The sequence below is a fragment of the Notamacropus eugenii genome, chromosome 3, assembly GCF_028372415.1.
Source record: "Notamacropus eugenii isolate mMacEug1 chromosome 3, mMacEug1.pri_v2, whole genome shotgun sequence".
In the NCBI taxonomy this organism is placed as follows: domain Eukaryota; kingdom Metazoa; phylum Chordata; class Mammalia; order Diprotodontia; family Macropodidae; genus Notamacropus; species Notamacropus eugenii.
In genome coordinates this window covers 182129328-182142226 of record NC_092874.1, presented here as the reverse complement: position 1 = coordinate 182142226, position 12899 = coordinate 182129328, and the positions used below count along the sequence as shown (strand labels likewise).

The window sequence follows — 12899 nt, the reverse complement described above, 5'->3', positions numbered from 1 at the left end:
AGCCTGACAAATCAGTTTTGGGTAATTGTTGTGTATGTTGACCAAGATTAGAGTGTTACTATTCAACAAGGACCTGGACCTTTAATATGAAGGACAAGAGGCCTCAGAAACAGGTGGCTTGCTCTTATATCTTGAATAAATGACATCCCCCAAAGCTGTGGCTCATAAGCAGACAAAAAGAGCTGGCACATTCCTCTCATGTGTATTTTTAAATTAACAGTTTCAGTCAAAGCCTCTTCTAAAAGTGGTCCATGCATTAAAAATAACATTCTGCAACTGACAGCTTTTGCCAAGGACACAAAAAGCAATGCCACTCCATTAGTATGAAATGTTTGGGGGATGTCAGAAAAAATTGGGTAAAGAGAGTTTTGGAGGGATTTGTATAGTTGTGTCACTAGACAAACTCATGTTTTGGTCAGTGGCAAAATAAAACAAGAAAATGACAAGCAAAAAAAAGGAGTAAAGGAGTTTTAGTCTTCAAAGAAGGATAAGGGTGAAGAATTAAATCCTTAGGATGGCTGATACCTTACAATAAATAGGGCCTTTCTAACAAAGTAAAACTCCATCCTTTTTTTTTTCCAACAAAAAACACAAGTTCTATAACAAATTATAATCTTCTTTGACCAGAGTGCTTCCTTGTACAAGTAAAGTGCTATATCAGCAGCTCAGACATTTTATCAAAGGAAAAAACCCCAAAGCTATGTCTGAACCTTTGCAGATCTAAGTCAGAAAGACTGGGATGAGAAGCTGAGTAAATTCTTTAAAGTAGCCATTGAAATCAACCTTATCAGGATAAACTGTTAGAACTTTACTTCACTTAAAATTGGAGGGGACAAATGAACAAGTTTTACTTTTTTTTTCTTAAAGTAAGAATTGTCAGGGCTTCAACCCTAGCTCCCTGTATCTACCATGAAGACGCTTGTTTCTGAACGATTCAGACTCTATTGAAGAATTCATCACTTTCTCTCATTGTGTTTCATTTCTTTTTTTATTTACAATTTTGTGATTATATTTCCTTACAGTAGCCTCTAAAAAAATTTAGAGTCTAGCTATCTCTTTAAAGCGGAGGAAATTTGAGGGGATAAGCTTCAGAGACAAGTATATTATGGCAGCACACCAAGGGTAACTTTCGATAGCAGCAGAGTTCAAGCAAAAGAATTTAAAAGTTCTCAATTGATAGATGTCCTTGTTTGTCCTTCAGTAGAACATAATTTACAGATCTTTTTGACAAGTACTTTGTAAAAAGATCAGTGAATAACTAAACAAATAAATGAAAAACAAAACAAAAAACAGAAACTTTAATCAATGAAAGAATCACTAGGATTTCCTTTCGGATTCATTCATTTTATAATTTTCTGCCTTCTTTGGATGTGATTTTAAAGCAATTGTCAATTTTAAAGGATCCATTGGCAGTGTGTTTTGAATCTTTGCATCCAAAGAAGATGGATCTGATTTTCTTATCAAGAAATGCTGATTAAAAGTTGATAAAATCAGTTAAAAACTCTGAATTCTTGTCTCAGCTAGCTTATTACTCCACGTTTCACTTTGTTTTCTAAAGGCCTCCTGAAACAGCATCCATTTAAATTACAGTGAAACACGTGTTATGATTTATAACATAAACTTAAACACAAAACAAATCACCTGTAGGGGATGTTCACAAGACCAAATATCATGCACCAGGGATCTGTCATCCTCAAAAAAATACACATAGTAATGTAGCACACAACAAAAGATGAAAATATAATAATATTTTGCCTATTTCAAGATATGTAAAATATAGTCAGCATAAGCTGTATACCCTGCAGGTCTTAGGCTTTTCTATGTCTAGGCATGTTACAAAAAATGAAAGAACTGAGAAGATGAGAATAGCTGGGAAAATATTCACTCAAGACAGTACACAAAATAAAGGTAATAACAATGAATCAAAATTAAGGATTTCCAATGGGTGGAGAAAAAGTTTTGACAGGTCTTGAATTTGTGGTCTTAAAACAGGATTATCTATGACAGCGTGATAACAACAGTCCTGAACACTTTAGCACCTTCATTTGGCACTACCAAATAGATCCAAATTAATGGCAATGATTAAAATAAACTCTCAACTCCAAACATTCTTTTATTCACTTTGTGGAGAGATTTTCTGTATTATGAGGGTGATCTCAATCAGATAAGAAGATACAAAAATATATATTCCTTAAAAAGGAAAGGTTCAAAGAGACAGATATAGTGATAAAAAGTAATAATATGCATAAAAAGTAAAAAAAAAGCTTCACATAGATGTGTTTTTGTTCTATTTACAACTTAAAAGTATTTGTTCTCATATTGTAAAGCTAAGCTATTTGGGTAAAGGAAGGTCATATTAGAGAGAACATCCCCTTATACCAGTCTAATTTTTATTCTAAGAGGTTCACCTGAGTAGTTTCCTTTTCTGTGACACACAATTTGCCATTTGCTTCTAACTTGTGAACTTTATTTAGTTTGCTTTTGATGAGAGGAGGCAGGAAGAAGGAAATCTTTTCTATTCTTATTTTCCCGTTCTTTGGGCAGATTGAACTAGGGCTTAATGAAATTTCTACTACAGTTCTATGTTCCTTTTAATGGCCTTCGAAAGACAATGGAATACAACTAAAGGAAAGAAATTATTATTTTGCTATATATATATTGTGAAGCACAAAATTCAGTATTTGAAATGTATTCAGTGTTGGGACTCAGTGTGTTGGGACTACTCAGTGTGAATGTTTGGGATGGTGACATCTAATAGAAACAAATCAGGCTCAGTACTATGTCTGGTGTCAATGCACAAAATGCCACCTTAAACCTTTCTGTTTCCACAAACAAATGCACATGGCTCAGTCATTTGTCTTGAGTATCTTTGTGGACCTAATGTCGTCTGAGTTCATGTAGATGTCACTTAAGGAGAACCTTTTGATTATATTCCTGGATCTTATCCATATTGTAGTCATCTATCTGGAATTAAACCATTTTAAATGACAATCGCCAATTCCAGTGACTTATACTTCTTATCAGCTGTGATCACTGCTTAGTGAAGTTAAACTTCCTATTCTAAAATTTTTTCTCTAGGTTTTTGACCTGGTTATCATGTAATTTGAGAATGTCTAGCTACTCTCTAGCCTTCCTTTCACATAAAGAAGTGTTATTCGTTCTGTAGCTCTCTTAGGATTATGGATACTATGTGTCATTAATTTTGATGATACATTCTAAACCCATTATGGCTGATTTTGTAGAACATGTAGTATATATTGAGACTGATAAACTGTCAATTGCTTCAAATGTTTCCTTTCTATTCAGCTTTGATTTAAGGATGTCACTAAGTGTCTTACTATAGTTAGCCATAGGGTTCTCTTGACTTCTTCATACTTACAGTGTCTTGGCTGGAGAAGCCCAAAGTATTTGTGAGTATTGCCTTCAATCATTGATATTGTGATGTCTAGATTCAAACTCAAATTCTTCACGTTTTAATTTTTCTTGTCATTAGTTAAAAAGTTTACAGTTATCAAGTCCAAATAACATATTGATATTATTAGGAAAAGATTCCATAAGATGAAGGCTCTGTTTAATATGTTTCCTTGAGGTCATTCATATAGACTAATAGATTTTGGTTCCATTTCCTTTTTAATTTGTAAATATACTTAGCTTTATTTGGTAGATGTGATAATGAATTTAAGGTTAGGTAGAACTGTAATGAGCTTATACTATCTTCTTCCAAAATGTCACACTTAATAAAATCATTCTCAATATTATTGTGCTGGTAGTAGAATTTAAATGCCATGAGCATAGAGAATAGTTTTCCACATGGATAGTAATGTTCTCACTAAGCTTGGGCCTACTTCATAAATGAATAAGCTATAGGTATGAAACTGACTCATGAGTTTGTTGATAATAAAGTTGGTATCAATGCTATGAAAGCTTTGAATAGCTTGTACAATAATTAGTGAATTGATAATTTTTGTGGATGTTTAATTGTTTCTTTGGTTTAATTGTATCTGACTCTGTTTCTTGTGGACTGTATTGTCTATGGAATTCTCTTGACAAAGTTACTGGGATTGAGGCAAGCAGAGGTTAGTGACTTGACCAGGGTCACATGGCTGTCCCGGTTTCCCATTATTGGCCCACCGGTCATTACTGTTTGGATAGGCTAAACAAACCAAACTATCTTACTGTGCCAACAGAACTGATACCTTAAAATAATGATTGAGATATTTCTGATGGTAGGAAGCAAAGACATTCTGGCATGCTTGGTGTTGTTAATGTGATGTAGAAGTCTTAAATTTAGATTCCTTTTCTATTAGAAACATGTGTTTTTCCTTTCCAATTTTGAATTCCCAATCATTTTAATGTTGATTTTATTCCTTATAATTTAGTAATTTCCATAATAACAAAATTAGGCATTTTTTACAGGATAAAAGGAATTTAGCCACTCTGAAACAGCATTATTACTGTTGTTCAGCAGTGCCTGACTCTCCATGACCCCATTTGGGGTTTTTTGGCAAAGATATTAGAGCAGTTTGTCATTTCTTTCTCCAGCTCACTTTACAGATAAGAAAACTGAGACAAACAGCATCAAGTGACTTGCACATGGTCACATAGCCAGTAAGAGTCTGAAGTCAGATTTGAACTTAGGAAGATGAGTCTTTCTGACTCCAGGACCAGCACTATATCCACTGTGCCACCTACTTGCCCTAAGGAACAGTAATGTCTTGCACCTGAACTGTATTCAGTAAATATTTGTTCAATGAATGAAACTATAATTTGGTTGCTTAAGACACAATTTTTTTTGCCAATCCAGTTCACATTTAATTCTATTGTAGTCATCCTGCCTCTGTCAGAAATAAGTATAAATTACCTGAAGAAGGCTAACAAAAACATTTGGAATCATTTTTATCAATTTATGTTAAGATTCTTACATGTCCATATATAATTAATTTTATGAAGAGATTAATTTCTCTCTTCCCCTGGAACAGCACATTCACCTTAATTTATATGGCCACATAAAATTTTTGTCAGGGGTCTCTTTATGAACATTAAATGAGCTAAAATAAAAATAATCTCCTTCTTTTAGTGGAACATTTCAATTTATTCAACTTGAAAAATGTGTTTTAAGTACCTACTACATACAAGATACTGGGAAAGACAGAGAGGCTTAAGAGACTGAACTGAAACTGACTCTATATATAGTAGGACTTGGGTTCTAGGATAGCTTAAGAATAGTTAAATGAGTATCTTCCACGTTTGTTGCATATCACTTAATGCCACATTAAAGCTATTTTCCCAAACACATTTCTAGTGCACTGGAACAATGGAAAAGCTATACAGACTTTTCTATAGCAAACTTTGCCCCATATATGAGTGGAGTCACAATATTTGGACTGTAACATAGATGTCATAAATGTGTTATGGGACTAAATAACACAGATATAGGAAGTATTGCTCGTCTAAACCAAGCATGCATGCAGAAAGTTGAAGGAGAAGGCGGAGAATACCAAATGCCTAGAAAAAAACCACAGAATTGTTACTATTGATGAAGGCGAATGAAAATATCAATAACTATTTGCCTAAATTTTGTCTTCTCTACAAAATCTTCATGAGAATAATCTACATACATACAAAAGATATCCACAATGGAGATGTGAGAAAGAAATTGGTTTTTCTGCAAGCAACATTCTAGAGAACACTACATCGTTACGATCACACAATTAATTAAAAGGTACAGAGAATTACAAAATTCCATGGTACTTACTATTGACTATAAAAAGCACTGAATTGATAAAGCAAAATGTTGTCATTTTGCATTTGCAGAGGATGAAAAATAATGAGAGTTGTTTGTAGATAGCAGGTAAAGAGCCAGTAGATATGGAGAGACTGGAAATTACAGAGAGGGAAGGAATGATCTTGAAGCAAAGAGAAAATGGTCCTAGAGGATATGAGAAGGGATAGGATCAAGGGTATAAGTATAGGGATTGTCTTTGACAAGAAGTAACATCCTTTCCTTAGAAACTGAAGGGAAAGAATTAAGAATGGAAGAGATGATACTGAGAGAATTTGAGATGTAGATTTGAGGAGGAAAGGTAGTTTACAACAGATGGTATCAATTTTTACTCAGTAAATTATGAAACAAAGTCTAGTGAGTTTGGGGAATGGCGCATGTAGTTTGAGGGGAGAAGACAACATTTGGAACAGATACTTTGATGAAGGTGATATAAAGTCAGTCAAAGAAGAGTAAGAGGATTTCTGCAACAAAGAAGGCCATGCTGAGGTTAAATAACAAAAATGTATAGTGATATAACCATTCAGCTAGATTGTGTGACTTCTCACCGCAGCATTCAGCAGCACAGAAGAAGCAGCGGAGAAGTAAGGTGGTATGAATAATCCAAGGTAGGGGTTTAGAAGGCATAAGCAGTGACTGAATGAGGAAGCAACAGATTCAAGGGAAGAGGACTGTATATAATTGAACTGATGAGGCACTGTGTCCAGATTTGGAAAAAAGCTCCAAACTAAAGCTATGGTCATGCACCACAAGGAAAGGTATATTGACTGGAGGTTGAAGTGAGGGTAGAGAACAGGTTTAGGAAAGTAAAGCACAAGGAGAACTGGAGGGTTGGCAGGTCACGATTATACTAAAGCATTTCAGAGCTATATTGATGCCTTCTTTTAAACCTGTGTATTCAAGTTTCTCAGCCTTATCAACTCCCATAATTTGTACCTTCACTCCACTTCAGCCACACACAGGGAAAGTAGTGTCATGAATGGCTAAGAGAGAACGCTTGAAAGGATGGAAGTTATAAAAAAAAGGATGTGAAGTCTAGCATTATCAGATCTCAAACTATAGCACAAAAATATAATCATCAAAACTATTTTTTCCTGGTTAAAATATTAAGGTCAATGGAACAGATCAAGAAAGCAAGACGCTGATATAATCAGACATAGCAGTAATGTTCAATAAAGCCTAAGAGGACAAATTACTGGCATAAGAACTCCTTATTCAACAAAGTAGTTTAGTAAATATTAGGTTTGCACCAGCATCTATTACCAAATAACAAAAAATTCAAATAGATAGGGATTGATCCTATGATGTCATTGACATAAGGAATTCCATGATGAGGAAACTTCTTTTAATGCTAGTTGATATCTTCTGTGCAATTTATAGTCTTGGAGAGTTGCCTAGGGCACTGAGAGGTTAAATGATTTGCCCAGGGTTACAGACAGTATGTAAAAGAGACAAGACTGGAAGCCAGGTTTTCCTGCTCGAAGATCAGCATTCTATCCACTGTAACTATACACCCCCTCTTTTAAAATTATGCAACCTACACATAAAAATTCATACAATATATTCAAAATAGAAAAATGGAATTGTAAGTGTGACTAGGAAGAAGATTCTTAACCAAATAAAAAAGAGAGGTCATAATAAAAGATAAAATTGATAATTTCAAATACCTAACTTAAAAATCTTTTGCACAAACAAAATGAATGAATGTATTAAAAACATCTATTCATTGAGGAAAATTCTTTACAACAAATATCCTTGATATAGATTTGCTATGTCCAAGATAACATAATACAGTGAGAATAAGAAAAGCTGCTCATTTGGGAAAAAATCACTGCAAAAAGACCACGTAAAATTATAATAGTCAAGATATAGAGAGGATGGATAGAGATGTATAAGATCAAGAGTCAGTCGTTGTCCTAAGTGATAAGTGGCTGTTCTCCATTCCCGGAATGCTGTTTCTCCTTCAGCTAAAATTCCACCTTCTACTGAAAGGTTTTCTCAATCCCCTTTAATTCTGTCTTCTCTCCCTAATTCTCTACTAATTTATCCTGTATGTAGCTCATTTGTCTAGTTGTTTGCATATGGTCTTCATCTTTAGATGTGAGCTCCTTAAGAAATGGGATTGTCGGTTCTATGCTTTCTATTGCCAGTGCTTAGGAGAATCTCTGTCCCATAATAGGCACTAAACAAATGTTTATTGACTGAACAAGAAGTCTTGAAAAGAAAAGCAAACTTATCAAGAGTCACATGAAAGAAAGCTTCAAATCATAAATAGCAAGAGAAATATAAATGAAAACAATTGTGAGAATTTATCTTCTACCTATCAAATTGGCAAAGACGAGCAGATTAAACAGTGAATGTTGGAGATGCTGTGGGACATAAACACACTGTGAATCAGTTGAGAAATTATTAGCTGATAAAAAGGTTCTGGAAAACAATGTAAAGTATACTAGAAGGGTAACAATCCTAAATACCACTGAACTTAGTGATACCATTACTATCCCCAAAGAAATCAGACATATGGAAACATGCCATATATTAGATAAACATTTAGAGAATCACTTTTTGTTATTTCAAATAATTAGGAAATAAACAGGGAATTATCTGAACTGATTATGGTAAATGAATTTAGTGTAATATTATTCCATCATAAAAAATTTTAAAAGGAAGAACTCCTGGGACTTTTGGAAGACCTGTATGACTGAGCTAAATGAGGAAAACAAAGAGAACATTTAAAAACAACCACAATAATATAAATGAAAATAATCCTCCAAAGTCATCACAACTCTGATTGATGCACTGACCAATCCTGACTTCAGAAGAGTCTTCAGATGAAGTCTTCTTGGCAGAGATAGGAGACTATAGGTGTAGAGTGAGACATATATTGTCAGAAAAGATCAATGTATGCATTTGTTTTTCCTAACTCTACCTCCTTGCAACAAAAGAGAATTCTCTAGTGAGAAAAGGGAAGAATTAGGAAGCAATTGTGATATTAAAATAGAGGAGCATCAACAAAATGGTTTTTTTTAATCCACAGTGTTTTTAATGACTCTAAGATTTTAATGACTCCATACACAAAGGCTCATCATTTTAACACTGACATTATTCTGGTGATTCCATTAGCATGTTATTCTTTAAATAATAGAATGCCACAATCTTCTAAAAATTAGAGGTATTAGTCACTGAAAGGAAAATAGAAAGGTACCTGGTGAGGGTACGTAAAGTAATAAGAATCAGACTAACGGGTCTCAGAGAGAAGTGTGTCATTAGAAAAGTAGGTGCGACATTCATATACTGACATCTAAGAAAACATTCTAGATAGTGTTTCATGAGTATCCTTGAAATGTAAGCGATATAAAGCAAGCTTCCTAGTATTTTAGTCAGACCCACTTGGAGGATTTATGAAAAAAATATGAAAAAAGAGTTGTAAAAGATGAAATGGATGTCTGGGTATAATATGTACTGCTGAAGAGAGTAGATCCACCAATAAAATCAGAATCATTTAAGTAGCAATATGAGATGCTCTTGGGCCTCAAAGGCTTTATGGTTGATTTGGATTTATGAAATGGGAGACTCCCATTATGAGGAAAAGAGAGGGATAAGGACAGAATGAGAAACAAGGCCTGGAAAATATCATTTGAAAAGAAAAGGGACAAAGAATAAATATTATGTGAAGGAATGGAAGGTAAATGACATGGTGGGAACTTCAGTGGGCTTTTAATGATCATTGCAATGAAACAATTCATTAGAAGGAAAGAAAGATTGATTTCCAAGCATAGGGAAAAAGAGGTAAGAGTCAGCATATTATAGTGAATAAATGGCCAACATGAGAGCTAGAGATGACCTTGGTTTAAGCCTTGCCTCTGTAAAAGAGTGGGTAAGTCATTTAACCTGTCAATACACTAGGGAATAGGAATATAAGTTGTAGGGAGGCTACGAGCCTATAGCGGGAGAAGGAGTTTCCTCAGGTAGATCCAGTCCCTATCCTTGTAAAAGGGTGGTACAAAATTTTGTCAGACTCTAACAGGATGTGCTAAATTCAGTCTAACTAGAAACTGTTTCATTTCTAAATAAACCAAACATATAAAGGGAAATTAACAAGAGTAGCTTACATGTTTGGCAGAAATAGCTTTAATTTTTGGCTCTATATCCACAGATTAATTTTTGTTCTTTGAAGTTAATTTCTTTGCACCTCAGTTTCCCCAGAAATAAGATGAAAATAACTCTATCTAAAATTGCAAGGAAGTTATAAATATAACTCTATTTAAATTTGCAAAGATGACATATACAAGTGATAAAAATGTTATAAAACACTTGAAAAATTCTGATAAAAGCAATTAAATTATTATGAATTTACAATGATAGACTTTCATTACTCAAACTTATTCAGAGGAGTATAAAAGGCAGAAAAAATAAAAATGGGGGAATAGAAGGCAAAAACTATCACCTAGAGTTGATCAAACCCACAAGAAGTAAAAATATGGTCTATTTTCCAGTCTTTACCTTCTGGTTCATTTTTGATGAGCTCTTCCATTTTTCTTTGTTTCAAGGTGTCTACGACATCGGCTAAGCTGCCTTTACGCCTTTCTGGGGTCCCTAGGGCTGTACTGGACAATGACTCTCCGCTCTGACGCCCACCTTCTTCTGCCTTCAGGGGTGAGGTAGATGAGTTATGTGGGGCAAATGAAGACATCACTTTATTGCCATCAACTTCCTGAAAGAGATCAAAAGATTAAGGCATTATTTCAAAGCAAGCAAAAACACTTAAATCAGTTCATCGCATTCTTTGTTATTCTGTTGCAACCTTTAAAAAAAATAAAAAATTGCTTCCAGTATAAAAGGAACAAAGCTACTTCATAAAAGAATTCACCAAGTTCACAGGCTAAGCAGAGCAGCCAAAGATTAGATTAATGATGAAAACAATAAAATGTGTTTTTTCCCTGTAATCAAGTACAAATACTGTATTTATATTGTTATATTCCAGCTACACTGGAGAAAAAAACAACACTGTCTACTTTAGAAAAGTACAAACTTTTAGGAACATTACTTTTCCCTATAACAGGTAAAAGACTAGAAGGTTTTTGTTTATTCGCTTGTTTTGGAAACGAAGTTGATCACAGTATAGAGAATGCTGGGCCTGAGTCAGCAAGACTTGAGATCAAATCTAGCTTCAGACACTTCCTGGCTGTGTGAACTTGGGCTAGTTACTTAACCCCAATATCATCTTTTTATGAATAATAATAGCACTTACTTCACAAGGTTGTTGGGACAATGAAATAAGACAATATTTGTAAAGTGGCACATAAGAGGCCTTAAATAAATGCTTGTTCTTTTCTTCTTTCCTGTTAGCATAGTGTCTGGCAAATAGTAAGCGCTTAATAAATGTTTATTAATAGTTCAATTTTGTCTGATTCTTTGTGAGCCCTTTTTGGGGTTTTCTCGGAGAGAATAGTGGAATGGTTTACCATTTCCTTCTCCAGCTCATTTTACAGACAAACAGGGTTAAGTGACTTGCACAGGGTCAGCTACTAGATATCTGAGGACAGATTGGAACTCAGGAAGATGAATCTTGTTGACTCCAGACCCAGTACTGTATCCATTGTGCCACCTAGCTGCACTTGACATGGGCCTTAGAGAAAGATAAAATTTTTACAGAGTAGAGATGTGGAGGGAAAGTATCTGCCAGGCATGGATGGTCAGGGCAAATACATGAAGATAGCCAACTTAAGAATAAAATAAGGGATCCTCAGGTAGTCAGTCCAACAACAAAAAGGGCTGGACCTATGGTTTCTTTGTTATAAGGAACTCTGTGGTGAGGAAACTCACTTTATCTGAGTAGGTTGGCACTTTAGCTGCAATTTTTAGATAGGTGTCTGGGGCCTAAAGAGTTTTAATGCCATCTCCATCTCAAAGTCAGTATGTATTAAAGCCATCTGAGGCTCTGAAACCATTTCTCTAGGTACTCTACTATGCTGCTTCTCAGTAGTCTAATATGATTGTAGAAAATTAAGTGTGTTAAAGAGAATGGTATGAAGTAAGGTTGAGAAAGGAGGATGGATCCAGATTGTGAAGAACCAAACGCTACATGGAGTTTATTTATTTATACTCTATAGACAAATAAGGAATTACTAAAGAAGTATGAATGGGAGAATATGACTAGATTTGACTCTTAGGAAAATTATGTTGATACCTAAGAAACTGTTAATAGAAGAAATGTTATTTTATATTACCTTAAAATTTAATGTCAAGTTTGGTCTACTGGATTATTTATTCTTTGTCTTAGGATCGACATACTAACTGGTTGGTAACATGGTGATGTGTTTTGTTTTTTCAAGCAGAGAAACTTCTGAAGACCATTTGGTAAGCTACAGACCGACCTATACTAATGGACAGATCATACATTTGCAAAATCACAACTCTTCTTGAGAGGTAATGTGGTTGGAATGAATGAGCTCTGGCATTATCTCCTACCTGTGTGACCTTAATCAATCACTTAACAACTCTGCCTCAGTTTCCTCTTATTTAAATAAGATAATAATAGCATCTGCCTTTCAGATGCCTATGGATGAAATAATGTATATGAAAGTACTTTGTAAACTTTAAAACACTATGTAAATCTTGTTATTCATGTTGCTGCTACATCACAGAAAGTGTGTAAAGATTCAATGAGATAACACATAGATGAAATCTTTTGCAAATTTTCAATTTCTGATAAATGCTAGTAATGAAAATTGAAATATCTTTAGTATGCTGCTTCTAATTTAGGTAGGGTCTTTAGGGTGTGTCTTCAACTTTTATAAAGGCAGCAATAACAAAAGTTATTCCCACACTTTTGCTTGTGCGGAAATTTCTTCCATAGTTACATTTATGGCCTGACACATATGTGTATACTCTGTTATTAGATCACTATGGAATCATAGATACATAGAAGTAAAGAAGCTTTAGATTTCACTAGTCTAGTCCCCTTTATGTTCAGAAGAGGAAACTAAGGCAAAGTGTAGTGAAGAGACCTATCCAGAAACATGGTAACTGCCAGTTAGTAGCAGGGCCACGTTCAACGACTGATTCTTAATACATACATCTTTCCATACATCACAATTTTATCCCAGATCAAAGT

The 12899-nt window shown here is 34.5% G+C and overlaps 1 protein-coding gene across 14 annotated transcripts in view; it reads right to left on the bottom strand.

The window, feature by feature from the left end:
- Nucleotides 1-12899, bottom strand: part of SOX5 (SRY-box transcription factor 5) — a 1296482-nt gene that overhangs the window by 343308 nt on the left and 940275 nt on the right. For all 14 annotated transcript variants that reach the window (XM_072653487.1, XM_072653486.1, XM_072653490.1 and 11 more), the window contains one exon: nucleotides 10286-10496. In XM_072653487.1, the coding sequence (XP_072509588.1) occupies nucleotides 10286-10496 (211 nt within the window). The remainder of the gene's footprint in view (nucleotides 1-10285; nucleotides 10497-12899) is intronic.